Below are 13,304 nucleotides of genomic sequence, written 5' to 3' on the forward strand. Positions count from 1 at the left end.
CTTGCGGTCGTCAGCGACGCGACTCAGCCCTCGCGGGCGACAACAAGATGGAGTCGACGTGTGGGTGGTATCGCAAGTGGCGAGGCTGGCTGTACCAACGGCAGCTGTCTTTCCGCCTTCTGCCGGTGTTCTGCCTTATCCAGCCACAGTCGAGTTTGGGATGCACGGTCACGGGTGCATTGGGCTGTGTCGTCACAAATGATGGAAACTGGTCGTATGGTTCGGTCAGAGACAAAGGCAAGCGGTCGCCCAATTTGGTAGATTACTCCTCAACACACAGTTGCAAACTGATGTGAGAAGTGAATAGAAATGCGTGCGTAGTCCTGACGCGCGCAGCCCAAAGTGTGGCGGGGATTAAGCGCAGGTTTGGGCAGCAGGGAATGATGTATTTGGGAGCTTGGAGGCGGTGCAACAACAGCGCTTAGACTCCGTCTTCCCTGGTTCATGACTTTCAGAACTGGAAGACTGCGTCCCCAATGAGGTTGGAGAAGGGCAGCCTGGAAGAGAGAAGAAGAGCACTCGTCTTGACAGATCGATGTCGGCGCCTTGGCGTCTGCCAAGTGTCCCACTCCTGAGGCAGTGCAAGCCACAACAGGGGTTGGCATGCTCGGCATGTTACATAGCTTCCGTCTTTAGTTGCAGCGGCCCCTCAATTCATTCCACTTCCCGGCATAAACAGACCGTCCTTTCTCTTTTGTTGATGCCGTGTGTTTCTCCTCCGAGTCCCTTGGAAGCACAAAAGGACCAAGTCTTGGAAACTGCGGTCCACGAGCGAAATTTCATCTTTCTTGCTTGCCAAGTAAGGCGGTCTCTGGTCAGAGAGCCTTGGCAGTACCCGTAGCCGGGCACTCCGTGCTGCGCTCATGGCCCAAGATTTGCAGGTGCCTCGTTCATCCAATCTTAAAATACGGATACGTGATATTGGCTGGGCAAGCATACGGACAGAAATTATACATGTATGTTTCCGTAATGTTGCCCTATCTGATCTTGCTGTGCCGCGTTGCTGCAACGGCCGCCGGAGATCGGTTTGAGCATCTCTCCTTGTATGAGTACCGCACGGACAAAGCTCATTTGTAGGTGAAAAAGTCCGTATCAAAGCAGCGCTTCAAGTTGGCTGTTGGGACTCCAAATTAGTAGGACTCTCTTCATGAACGGTTACTGAACCGCACATTGATGCTTATACAGTGCACTTCCGTACACTAGCAAGCCCTGGGATTAGCTTCAAACTCGTAATGAGGACTGCAGTGGGGACAAGGCGCACTGATCTTATCCGCATCGTCTGCCAGTGTTCATGTCCATGCTCCGTAACCAAGTGTTGTACTTTTCACGCATGCACGACGTCTTCAAGTATCAATATCTATAGTTGAGCTTCGTATTGATTCCCAACTAATGTTGATCCTCTTAAGGGTACAGGATATGTTTCCGGCACAAACTTCCCTTCTTCACACACCTGGGCCAGGTCGGCAAGACTGGCGATCGCAGGATTGCCAAGACTCTTCCGCACGGGCATCCTCATCATGAGCTCCAACCAACTCTGTGGCACCGAAGCATGGCGGTGCTGTGTTATGTATCGCCGGCAAAGATGGTGCTGAGACGAAGGGAGCATGAGATGGAGCAACTCAGGTGCGTGATCGGGGCGTAGCAGTTTCAAACCGTCCGTGTCTTTGCCGCCAACAGTTTCGATCTTTGAGAGACGATCTTGAGGTCAGGAGTCTCCCCTTACTCGGCAAGTCTTGCCATCGGCCAGGACGAACCTTTCTTTACCCACCAACGTACAATATACATCTGGGTAAGTGTACCTCTCTCTGTCAAACAACTCTAAGACTGGTTTGTATGTTTCATGAAACGCTCTCTTTCCATGACGATCATTGTTCCCGAAGTGCCGATTGGCTGGGAATTGACATTCTGGAAGCAGCAAGTCCCAAGCAAGTCCCAACCGTGCGATGAACTCCAATCTCGCAGCGGCACAACATGGTGAACAGGCGAGCAAAAACAAGGTACAGCAAATCAATAGTGTCCTCGAGGAGCAACTTTACGAAGAGTTCTATTCGTCGCTTCGACCCGCCTCATGCATGATGGTGTGGTGCAACCCTCATACGCCAACCGCCGAGTCTTAACGATCCATCGATCAGATTGCAGCACAGCTTTGGTCGTTTTGCGGGTGATATTTACCTGTACGCGGTATGACGTTGGTGCCCTGCAGAGACACATGGCGATGCCCCCTTAAGCATGGACGAGCGGTTGTGGATAAGGTAGTCATGGATGGCACCCAGTGTTATGAGACAGCTCGGCACTAACACAGGATCGGATCAGTTTGAAGATGAATTAATCCCGATGCTATCAATGATGTATCAAGTTTTTCGCCGAGGCTGTCAGCACAATAGGACTCCAGTAACACCGGCTCATGGGCGATCCGGCTGGTCGAAAGGCCAGTGTCAAAGCGCCTCAGTGGCTGATTCGACTGCATTGTCTCATGACCGCCAGAGAGCTTCCGCCCATTCATCGATCCCCTAACCGCATGTCCATAGAGCTCGCGCAGAGTAAGCCTCGTCTCTGCTTTCCAGCAATGACCTCCCGGAGTATCACAGATCAAGCTCCCCTTACAAAGTAAGAGCTTCCAGTACGCATTTAAGGCGCCGGATTTCAGTGGCAGTTCTGAATACGAGCAAGTGTACGGGGTAGTAAAGAAATGTCTGCGGCTCTGCAAGGGAACGAGTGACCGCTCCACAACCCTTGCTGACACCTCACAGATCCTTGGCGCCTGCTTGGGCAACTTCAACCACAAGATAACATGGCTGCATGATTCTGTAAGCATTGACATACCTTACGACAAGAACAGTGGAGAAAGATTTCAGCTATGCTGCGTAACATGTATGTGCTCTGAAGCCTTCCCCCGACTTGAGCATTAGTGCCCGCGGCTAACCACTCTCCCAGGTCCCCACCGCCTAGCACCTCGGCGATCGCCCTGTCCATGAAAGTGGACGATGACGACTCCTGTTAGAGTGAATATCGGCTGCAGATTGGACATCATGTGAGATATCTCGTCATAAAGCCCGGCACTTTCGACAGAAATGCGCTCTCGTTCCCCCTCGGTTTCCTGCCGCCGCTTCCCTACGAGGCAGAGTGGACCGTGGCGCACATCTCACGAGACGCAACGGACGGCAACTTGAGAACCTCCTTTTCGAACCGAGCACTCGCTGGCGTCAATTGCCGGTGGCACAACCTCTTGATCGACTACCTGGGCCTGGAGAAGAGCAAGCAGTTCACAGCAACAGCCTTTGAAGCTACCGTCCCACCCGGCGTTCTTCCTCTTGGCCAGACAACCCGGGCTGCCGTGACCGCCAAGATAGCTCGCTTTGAATGGGAGGTGCCTCGCATAGAGCAGGAAACCAAGGCGTATCAGCTTCTAGAGGGTTCCGTACTAGCGCCACGCTTCCTCGCTCATGTTCACGAGAAAGGGCGTGTAATTGGTTTCCTTCTGGAAAAACTCGAGGGACGCCCTGCTTCCGCGCCGGACCTGAGCGCCTTCCAGGCTGCCGGAGAGAAGCTCCATGGGCTGGGACGTTTGCATGGGGCCATGAACCGATACAACAACGATGTCAAGTTGATTATCGCCTTTGAACGGCTCCAGCAGGATGCAAGTCCCGAGGCTTTAGGAAAGAACTGGAGCATCTCCGCTCTGAACTGGCTGACGAGTCAGAACGTGGCAGGGGGTTCATATTCCGGGACAGCTGCGACTGATGCCAGAGACGCGTGGATCTTGTGTGGTCCCATATGTTGGAATTGCCGCTATTATCTGGATGGCAGCACCACGCTTCCCGCTAGCTTATGGCTGGTTGCTCTCTTCTTCCTCAATGCTATCACGCACCGGTTTCTTGACTCCCCAAACGGCAGGTTATTGTTGTGTAAGAGTCGGTCCAGCCTCACGAATCTGTTGCTCCGAAACAAGCCGAACACTTGACCCAGCAATCACAAGGTACTGTATAATGATCTGGCCTTGATCACCGTCAGCCCTCCAAAGACATGCCGTGACCGTCGCACTCCATTGGTTGTGCGGGCACTTACGGCTGTCATTGAGATAGACGGACAAGCCCCGGATCGGCGGCGACTGGCGGGTACCACTTCCCCTGAACAGGCGCCTTGGTTGGCGGCTGGAATGCATCAAACCAATATCATATTGACAGTCACTCGTTCATGAGACTTGTCTCAAACCACGGTAACGCTGGCAGACAACGTCGCGATGCCACATCCTCTCGCCCGGCAAAAACCAGGGCCAGCGAAACTTCCCAACGCAGCCGGTTTTCCCAATTTCTCATGTTGGTTGGTCTCTTTCCCCGCCAGAGTGAGGCAGTGCAACATGATGCCAATGCGGAGTCCAGTTTCCAAATGCTGGCTCCGACGAATTGGGCCTTGGCACCACCTAACCACCGGTTTACCATTGGATTGGCATGGGTGCGTGTTATGAAATTACTGGTAAAAATTGGCGATGTCGGTATTGCTTGGATTCCGGCCAAGTGTATTGATGCCGATGCCGAGAGTCTAGGCAACTTCTGGGCACCAGCTTCCAAGACTCTCACGATGAGCGTGGCATGAGGCAGAACCAGGTCACAGAGCTCCCTTGGACCATCAAGAACCCTTCATCGACTGGACAATGTACAGACAAACATCCTGGCCCGAGAGACAAGGAATTCAAAGCAAGGGTCGGTGTAACCCTGCTAAGCCCTGATATGGGACTCTCCTCCTCGAACCGCTGCAAATGGTATTACCCCTGATGACAACAGTCTTGGCTGCCTTGGCCGCGATTCAATATTCTGCGGTTTACCTGTTAACATGTAGACAGCCTGTCTTAGTCTCTGGGCTTTGTCCAAGACAAATCCACGGCATCGACACCCGAATCAGGAAGTCCGATCCCATCCTCAAGTCTAAGCCTGTTTACCAAGACAATTCTACCTGATTCATGCCTAGGCCGGGCCGCGCGGTCACCTCTGTGCAACAGCTCCGGTAAGTGGCAGATCGTAGCCCGGGTCATCCGAAGCCCCAACAGTACGCCAGGCCATACACATGTGAAGCAGCCGAGCTGCTAGCCAGACTAGAGAGAAAACCAACAACTCCCTACAAGGTGAACCTCTCACCCCACCGCCTTCCCAAGTCAACCTCCCTCACCAGCACCATTCCATCATCACCACCATCCTCCTTCCCTTCACCCGCCACGCCCTCCCCATCGGAATTCATCGCAAAGGGCACCACCCCAGTCCTGACAACCCCCTCCCAGAATCCACCCACCACCCCCGTCAGCCCCTCCCCAGTCTGCTTGAAGTCCGGAAAGGCATTCACCTCCAACAGCCAGGCAATGCCCTTGGCATCCACGAGGAAGTCCAAGCCGTACACCTCAAACGCGTGGGGCAGCGGCTGGAAGTGGATCGTCATGCCCCTGGCCGCCGCCTCGAACAGCTCGCCCGTGACATCACAGATCTGGCTGAAAATGGACGCTGCTTGGTCTTGGGCAAGGGGCAAGGACCAGAAGCGGTGGACTAGGTCTCGGGCCAGCACGTCAGTGTTTGATGATGATGCTGTATCTTGTGAGGTTTGCAGGCAGGTGTTTGTCAGGTGGGCGTCCAGGTCGATGTCATCCAAATCTGATACCCCGGGCGCCTGGTACGGTTTGGCCGCGAAAAGGGCCAGCATGTCGCGGTAGACGTAGACCTTCAGGCTGCCGACGCAGAGGACGTACACGCGAATGTGGAACTTGTGATTGTTGCGCTCGGGGAGCAGCAGGGGAGGGTGAATGTAGGGCTGCGCGACAAAGTGGCGGAGGTGGGAGGTCATGATGGGCTGGTTGTCGGTCTTGGTGTTGGCTGAGCCATCTTGCGAGTCGTCACCGTCAGCTCGTTCGCTGTTGTCATCGTCCTCCTCTTCCTCGTCGCTCTCCACTTCCCACCCGTCAAAGATCTCCTGTAACTGCTCCATCGTGCTGAACAGCCGGATGCCTTGGCCGCGGTCGCTCATGCTCGGTTTGAGGATCCACCACTCTGTGGCATCCTCCCTCTTTTCCTTCCTGCTCCCGGCGGCAGCATCTGCCACCGGACTGGTCCCGTCGGCCTGCTCCGCCACAATCTCAGTCTCGGCGTCATTTCCGTCACTTCCGTCATTTCCGTCATCTCCAGCGCATCCGGCCGAGGCATTTCTTTCCAAGCTCTCCCGCAGGTCAAATGCTTCGACCAAGGCGTCATCCAAGAACTCGGCGTAGTCCACCTCGAACGCCTCGCTGCGCTTGACGTGGGTTTTGAGCACCGAGCTCGGGTGCTTCGCCACCCAGTTCTCGACAGTTGCCGAGAGGAAGTGCTTCCGAATCAGCGCCTTGCGGATCACGTAGCTGTTGATGAGGCTTGTTCCGGGGTGCGCGGCGGCATAATCAAAGTCGATGCTCTCGTAAGGCATAATCTGGAGGACCTTGGCGTTGACCTCGGGAACGAGCTCCGCCAGGGAGATGTCTGGAGATGACGCGGAGGGCAGCTTGAGGAGGGTATAGCTCTCTGGTGGCAGGAGAGACTTGAGCGCTGACATGATCAGGGGCTGAACATAGTCGTCGGCGTATTCGATCAAGGCATAGACTTGAGGCTTCCCCGTTTCTCGGATCGCGACTGACGTGGCTTCATCTGGCTTTGACGACTTTGGCACAGCTCCAAACGTTGAGCTCCTTGAAGGGCCCCTGAGATGATAAAATAAACGTAAGAATACAGCTCGCTACATGAATCAATACAACAGGGCTGGCAGAGCGGACGGAAGGGTTAGAGGAGCTGTTCCGTCTATTCCTAGATCGCATGCTCTATCCTCTATCTGATGGTTGACGATAACTCGAATGTACCATGACCGCAACACTCCGTCCGTCCTGCGCCGAAACCTGCTTCAAATCGAGAGGGGTAAGGGTAAGGTCCACACTCACAATTGCAACTCCTTGCCGTGCATCTGCATAGCGGCCTGGAAAAAGTTGGCCTTGAGCGGCGTGACACTGCAAAAAACCATCAGTTGAAATCATCACACATCGACAACCGCTGCCAACATACCTGGTATGCCCCTCCTTAACCGCCCACCCATCATTTCCCGGCGGCGCCTCATCCACGCTCTGATACACATCCGTGAACCTCGGCGACCACTTGAAGTGTTTATGCGTATGACACGCCGGCTTGCTCTGGGCATCACCATCACTGCCACCCCCTTCTCCAGCCTCCTCGGCAGCACCCTCCTCCTTCCGAATCCTCTCCTCATCCTCCTCCTCCCCATCCACACTCCCATCCACCTCCGTAAAGCAGCTCCCCAGCCCCCAATAGTTTTGCAACATCCCCGTATACAGCACCTTCCCCTCCTCCAGATTCTCCAACAACGGCACGTTAACACTATACAGGTCCACACTCCCATCCCGCGGCCACTCCCTCACCAGCGCCTCAATCACACTCACACTCCTTCTACTCGCTTTCCCAATGATGACCGTGTCATGGTTCCGACTGAAAAACGCATAGCTCAGCGCGATGGCGCGGTGCCGGCACACGGCGGCCTCAAGCGCCCCGCCGAGCGTGCCGCTGCTGAGGGCGAAGACGGCGGTGGTGTTGCGGCCGTAGTTGGGCCCGCTCACGACCAGGTCGACGGGCCCACGGTCGCGGAAGAAGTGGTATAGGCCGATCTGGACGCACGAGGCGGGCGTGCCGTCGACGAGAATCCATTCCTCTGTCCCCGGCCGGGTGCTGGGGCGGGAGTGAGTTGTCCCGTGGCGCGGTTCGGCGGCGGCGGCCGTGTCTTGGGCTGTGGCGGGTTGGGTGGAGGTATTGAGTGGTGGATGGCGGTCATCGTCGTCATGGCTCAGACCGGCGGCGGGCGCGGACGGGGGAGGCGGGCGGTAGTACAGCGGCTTGACCGTCTGGCCGATCATGTGCGCCTTGCCGATCCACGAGCGTTGTGTGTGCGGCAGGCACACCGAGACGATGTGGCCGTGGGACTGGAGTTCGCGGACGAGCGAGTGCACATAGGGAGATGAGTGCGGGGACGGCGGGCCGTCGTCGTTGACCACGAGAATGTGCATTTTGGCGCGTTTGTTAACTCTGTTAATTCTGGTGTCCCAGATGGAATGGAAGATTCAGATTGGTGAGGGACTGTAAGGCCAAATTATTATGTTGGGCTGCAGGAAAGGAGGGGCAAGACGAGCCAAGGTACGAAACGATAATGGAACGGCAGCAGTTGCCCCTCCATTGACGTTTTGCCTTTGCCGGCTCGGGCGCAAAGAGACGGGTGGGGTTCGGGCCGAAGTGGGGACCGGAGACCGGAGACTGACTGTTGAAGTTGATAGTAGGGGTGTGAACATCACATTAAGAGAGGCAATGAATTGGATCGTTGGGTTGGGATGAGTTGACTTTCCGTGCTGTATTACTATGCTGCAGCCCGACTCTGGATAGCTGCGGCATGTGTCGTGCGAGATACATACAAATGCTGACGACCTTGCCTTCTAACCCTTCCGACCTACCCATTCTCCTTAACTCTAGAGAAGCCACATTTATGATCCTACCCGGGTCGCTGATATGAGATCGCTCGTGTCCAACAAGCCCGTTACCTCCGGCCGTCGATACCAAGCACCCAGGCATGGCCATGGAAAGGAAACCAAAACAAACAGAGCTGAGCAGTGGCCCGTGTCCCAGTACCGCAAAAACCCTGTTCACCACAAAATTCAATGCAGGCCCGGAAGGTCGCCGAAGAAGCAAGTAATCCATGAAATAAATCATCTTGGCTGGGATTCGAAGCTTGCCAAATCGGCTTCGATGCTCTCCACCGTTGATAGACCCACTATGCGGCTTAGGCTCTAGTACGCTTGGGAGCGCCGGCGGGGAGATCGTCGCCCGACCGCTTATGGCTGGTGCTTTGAGCGCCGCCCTTGACCCGGCGCCAGCTGTCAAAGGGACTGCGCTTAGCAGGCTGTTGAGCTTTCGCGGGGTCTCCAGTCTTCTTGCTCCTAAAACGCGTGGTGCGCGCGGTTGTCGGCGGCGAAGCTGGCCCGTGTCGCGGTGCTTCCGGGGTGCCAGGAGCCTCGTCAACCAGATCAATCGGAGTCTCCGGCTTGTCCGCCTCCATTGCAGCCAACACGTGATCCTCAATATCGGTTGCCGCCTCTTCATCTTCGTTCACGTCGTTTGACTCGTCCGAAGTGGCCGTGGGGAATAACAGGCGTGGTTGAACCGAGGAGCGGGTGAAATGCCGTTTCGTGCGCGATTCGACAGCACCCGCTAGGCCACCATCGCCCTCGTCCAGGCCCTCGCGGTTGCTCGGTTCCTCAGTCTCAGCAAACTTGCGGAATTGCTTCTTGCCACGGCTGCAAAATCATGTTAGAGTAATCGACAAAGGGCAAGCAGGGGGGAAAGTCACGTACAAAACGATCAACATGCCATCAGTGCGGCGTACAGCGTCATCAATCGACACCTTGCCTTCGCCCGGGATGGTGACAGTCTGACGCTTGCTCCGGCGCCTCGGGGCCTGGGGGGTTACAGTGTTCTGCGTGACATAGAACGGGTTATCGGCGCTCTGGTCGATTTCCGGAACGCGCTCGTGGGAGTCCGTGTAGATCTGGAACGAGATTTCGGCGGCTTCGTTGCTGTAGAAGCTATCGGGGTTGTCGGTTTGCGCCCGCATTTTGCCTGGGCTTGGCACGACCTTCTCGTCGTCGTTGTGAAAGAGGTTGCGGGCAACCGACTTGACCTTGGCCTTGATCTTTTCGTCGAGCGATTTCTGAGGGGTCTTGGCTGGTGTAATGAGCATTCCTGCGCCAGTTGTCGCGCCCCTTTGGTGAGGAAGTGACTCTGGTTTCGGCGCCGGCGACAGTCCGAGCGCCACTGCAGCGTTTGCAGTTCCTTCAGCGGTCAGAGTGCCTGAAGCTCTGCGCGACGGATCAACAGGAGGCAATCGCTTCTTTTGAGGCGACATGGCGGGCGTAGCCATCGTGGAGACAAAGCGCTTTTCGGTCGACTTTGGGGAACCAAGAGCGGTCCCTTGTTGATGGGAGGGCTGGTGCCGGGAGGAAGGTTGAGGTGAAGGTGTTCTGTTAGTCACCCGTTGCGCAATGCGGGTTGATTTGCGCGGGGTGTAGGGTTCGTAAGAATCCGAGTAGCCGTGAAGCGGGGCTGGAGGCGTTCGGATTCTGGAGGTCGGGCCTGGGGAAGGTGTTGATGGCACAAGCGGTTCCATTGTGCCCGCCATTGTTCAACAGTTGAGATGTCTAAATTGCGATTGCGCGCTTTGCATCGGCCGCGGCACCCGCGATGGTCAGACCAGGAGCGTGACTAGTAAAAAATTCGTGACGAGGTATTCGGAGTTGGCAGCGAGTTGTTGAGTGTTTTGGAGACGAAGGGTGTTTGGGGGCGACTCGAGCTTTGCAACGAAATGGTATCGGGAACTTTGGAAATCAAGAGCAACAATTGCGACAAATAGCGCAGCACAATAGCTAGCACCTAGGGCAACAATAAGATATGCTGGGATCCCTGGTGGTAGAATAGGAGCGGATGATGGCTTGAGAATGTCTGGTGCGAAAAACAGGCTTCTGTCTGGATTCGCAATGGAGTTTGTGGAGGAGAAATGAAGGCGGCGAAGGGGTTGGGAACCGTCTGCCGCCGATTTCAAGGGCACGACCAGCCTCCCATTGGGCCCCAGCCCCCTGGCCAGTCGATTCCCGGTAAATGGCCTGACGCCAAACAGACGCGTCCTGCGTGTTACCCCTGTCGACCCCTCTCCCTCCAATCCGACCGCAAGAACGCATCTGCATCGGGCACAGAAGTCAACAAACCAACGTCATCCGCTCCCAACTCCAGACCCAGCCAACGTCGGTCCCGAGTGCTCCGTACAACGCCTTTGTGGCACTGAAACTGTCTCTATCCATACCCCTCAAAGCATTGACTTGCCATGGCCGGCACCTTTGACAGCTCGGACCATGAAGAATCTTTTACATCACCTTCGAATCCCGCCGGTCGGTCGAAAACCCCTACCAACCCAGATTCGCGATTCGATGTCGAAGAATCCAGGGAAGCAGCGCTGCGCAAGGAGCTGGAAGGGGTTCGGAAGATTAACGAGGTGATCGAAGGCGTCATCGGGACGCTGGAGCGGGCCAAGGGGAACATGGGGGTACGTTAGGAAGGATGACTGACCAGCCCTTTGCATGCGCTGACCTGTTTCCCTAATACCAAGACCGTTTCCAAGACGGTAGACAACGCCTCAACCCTGCTCAACACGTGGACGCGCATCCTATCGCAGACAGAGCACAATCAACGGCTGTTACTCAACCCAGAATGGAAGGGCGCAACGCAGGACCTGCTCGACATGGAGAATGAGGCGCTGCGGAAGCAGCAGGAGGCTGAAAGGCGGGCAGCAGAGGCGGAGCGACGGCGCGAGGAGGCGCGGAAGAAAGCAGAAGAGGACGAGCGGAAGAGGGCGGCTGGGACGGCGTCGTCAACGTCACGGGGAGTTGGCCGAGGCGTTACAAGGGGAAGAGTCAGAGGCCTGACGAGGGGCGGAGCGACGTCGTCGTCCTCATCGTCGGCGCATGGGGCTGACACGACATCGAGCAGTATCTCCAGCTCTAGAAATACATCTGGAATAGGCAGGGGAGGGTTTGGGTATACACGGGGAGCGCGGTCAAGGGGCGTGAGGTGATCCCACGCACGGTGAATGGGATCAAACGGGGTTATGCTATCTCTGCCCCTGGCCAGGGCTCCGAACGCCAACCCTAACCGCCCACCCAAAACTGTACACAAATGCAGCGCGAGAGCGCCCTCTGAAAAGACAAGATACCCAGAGAGAAGCCTACGTCTTCTTCATGAAGAAATCGCTCAGCTTCTTCATCCCAGACGTGTTCACCTTCATCAGCTCCTTGACACCGCGGCTCATGTTTGCCTTCTTAGCCTTCTCCTCGGCCTCTTTTTTCCTCCTCTTCTCGGCGCGCTCATCTTCCTCTTCATCCGCCGCCCTCTTCCGTGAGTAGTCGGTAGTTCTGGCGGTTGCAGCCTCTTGGCGGAGCTTGGTGAGGCGCTCGAGGTACTCGTCCAGGGGCTTAAAGTCGACCAGTTCCGTCGCCTTGGCCAACCTCGTCTTCAGCATCTCTGCTATCGGTGGCGCGATGTAGCTCGAGCAAATGAAGTTGAACGCCACCCTCAGCCGCTGAAGCTTGACCACCTCTGCCGACGCAGTCATAGCGCTCGCAACATCCTCCTCTGTAGCAGCCGACGTAGCCGTCGTGCTGACAACGGACACCTCGGACCCTGAACCAGCGCTCGTCTCCACGGACGAAAAACTTGACTGCGACTCCGCACTCTCCTCCCCTGAGAGAGGCGTAGCACTCCCACTGCTCCGCTCCCCACCAGCCTCATTCCCTCCCCTCGCGACCTTGACCCCAAGCACAGGCGCCTCCAACTCGCGCCTCACAAACCTCTCCTCCATGCTCCCCGGCAGTCTACCCCCATCGCCCATCATCCTCCTCGCCTTCCCCCACACCTCCGCCAGCAGTTTCGCCTCATTCACCCGGTACATGTCTTCGTCGCCGGCCTGCACCGCGTCACACACCGCGGCGAGCCGGGCCTCGATCAGGTTGCGCAACGCGGGGCATGTGGACAGGAGCTCGGCGAGGTGCTTAGACGGGTCCGGGGTGTTGTCGAGGTGGTCTTCGAGGGAGAGGAACATGCGTTTTTGGCCTGTTGTGGCCGCGTTCGTAACGAAGAGGGCCGGCAGGAGGAGGAAGAGCGGATCGTATGGCGTCGCGAGGTAGAGGGCTGGGGATTCGGTTATTTGCGCTGAGAGTTGAGAGGAGGCGATGGACGTGTCATTGTCATTGCCAATAGTTGTGGTGTTGTTAGGGGCAATGAGCCAGCTTCGCGGGGCGGACTTGGGCGGGGAGATGTTGGTGAACTCGAAAAAGCCTGCTTCGGGGCATAAGAGGTAGCGGTTGGGTTTGCTGTATCGTGGATGCTGGAGGGTGACGATGCGCGCGGACGAGGTGGCGGTCTTGGGGAGGATGAAGAGCTTGGGGGGTTTCTTCGACTCGACGGGAAGCGTGTAGATCGAAGTTGAGGCTTTGACGGTTGTTACGCCCTTTTTGTCGTCTTTTTTGGAGGAAGCTGTGCCGGCGGTGCCTTTGGAGCGCGTTTTTGCCATGACTGTATGTGGATGTTTTCTACGTAAGTAACCATATAGTTTAGACAGGACCTCCAAATTCTTTGGCAGTGCATCGGCTCCCTGGATTTCCAAAATCACCCACCGCTCGAGTTGCCAATCTTAGGAGCACC

The 13,304-nt window shown here is 56.3% G+C and overlaps 6 protein-coding genes across 6 annotated transcripts; 2 read left to right on the forward strand and 4 right to left on the reverse strand.

The window, feature by feature from the left end:
* Positions 1–112: 112 nt before the first annotated feature.
* Positions 113–663, reverse strand: N657DRAFT_260510 (uncharacterized protein). Its single transcript, XM_062786485.1, has one exon. It carries the CDS (start codon positions 612–614, stop codon positions 270–272), a length of 345 nt encoding a protein of 114 aa, XP_062643084.1. The 5' UTR covers positions 615–663; the 3' UTR covers positions 113–269.
* Positions 664–822: 159 nt separating this feature from the next.
* On the forward strand, positions 823–3,961 carry N657DRAFT_674964 (uncharacterized protein; the record flags this gene model as incomplete). The annotated part of the gene is made up of 10 exons (XM_062795792.1): positions 823–1,073; positions 1,414–1,623; positions 1,705–1,789; positions 1,983–2,078; positions 2,357–2,391; positions 2,589–2,607; positions 2,751–2,807; positions 2,840–2,871; positions 2,935–2,977; positions 3,020–3,961. The coding sequence occupies exons 1-10, from the start codon at positions 955–957 to the stop codon at positions 3,959–3,961; spliced, it is 1,638 nt and encodes a 545-aa protein (XP_062643085.1). The 5' UTR covers positions 823–954.
* An 840-nt stretch (positions 3,962–4,801) lies between these two features.
* Positions 4,802–8,331, reverse strand: N657DRAFT_650276 (sure-like protein). The gene is made up of 3 exons (XM_062793902.1): positions 7,065–8,331; positions 6,944–7,009; positions 4,802–6,709 (listed from the first exon to the last, which is right to left on the reverse strand). Exons 1-3 carry the CDS (start codon positions 8,072–8,074, stop codon positions 5,113–5,115), a joined length of 2,673 nt encoding a protein of 890 aa, XP_062643086.1. The 5' UTR covers positions 8,075–8,331; the 3' UTR covers positions 4,802–5,112.
* Positions 8,332–8,381: 50 nt separating this feature from the next.
* Positions 8,382–10,618, reverse strand: N657DRAFT_650278 (uncharacterized protein). Its single transcript, XM_062793903.1, has 2 exons — positions 9,410–10,618; positions 8,382–9,352 (listed from the first exon to the last, which is right to left on the reverse strand). The coding sequence occupies exons 1-2, from the start codon at positions 10,231–10,233 to the stop codon at positions 8,839–8,841; spliced, it is 1,338 nt and encodes a 445-aa protein (XP_062643087.1). The 5' UTR covers positions 10,234–10,618; the 3' UTR covers positions 8,382–8,838.
* A 314-nt stretch (positions 10,619–10,932) lies between these two features.
* On the forward strand, positions 10,933–11,504 carry N657DRAFT_626968 (uncharacterized protein; the record flags this gene model as incomplete). Its single annotated transcript, XM_062790804.1, has 2 exons — positions 10,933–11,151; positions 11,215–11,504. Coding segments are annotated over 2 exons (507 nt in total), but the record flags the coding sequence as incomplete, so codon positions are not given.
* A 70-nt stretch (positions 11,505–11,574) lies between these two features.
* Positions 11,575–13,304, reverse strand: N657DRAFT_650279 (uncharacterized protein). Its single transcript, XM_062793904.1, has one exon. It carries the CDS (start codon positions 13,171–13,173, stop codon positions 11,830–11,832), a length of 1,344 nt encoding a protein of 447 aa, XP_062643089.1. The 5' UTR covers positions 13,174–13,304; the 3' UTR covers positions 11,575–11,829.

The sequence above is a fragment of the Parathielavia appendiculata genome (assembly GCF_033297405.1).
Source record: "Parathielavia appendiculata strain CBS 731.68 unplaced genomic scaffold N657scaffold_28, whole genome shotgun sequence".
Lineage (NCBI taxonomy): Eukaryota > Fungi > Ascomycota > Sordariomycetes > Sordariales > Chaetomiaceae > Parathielavia > Parathielavia appendiculata.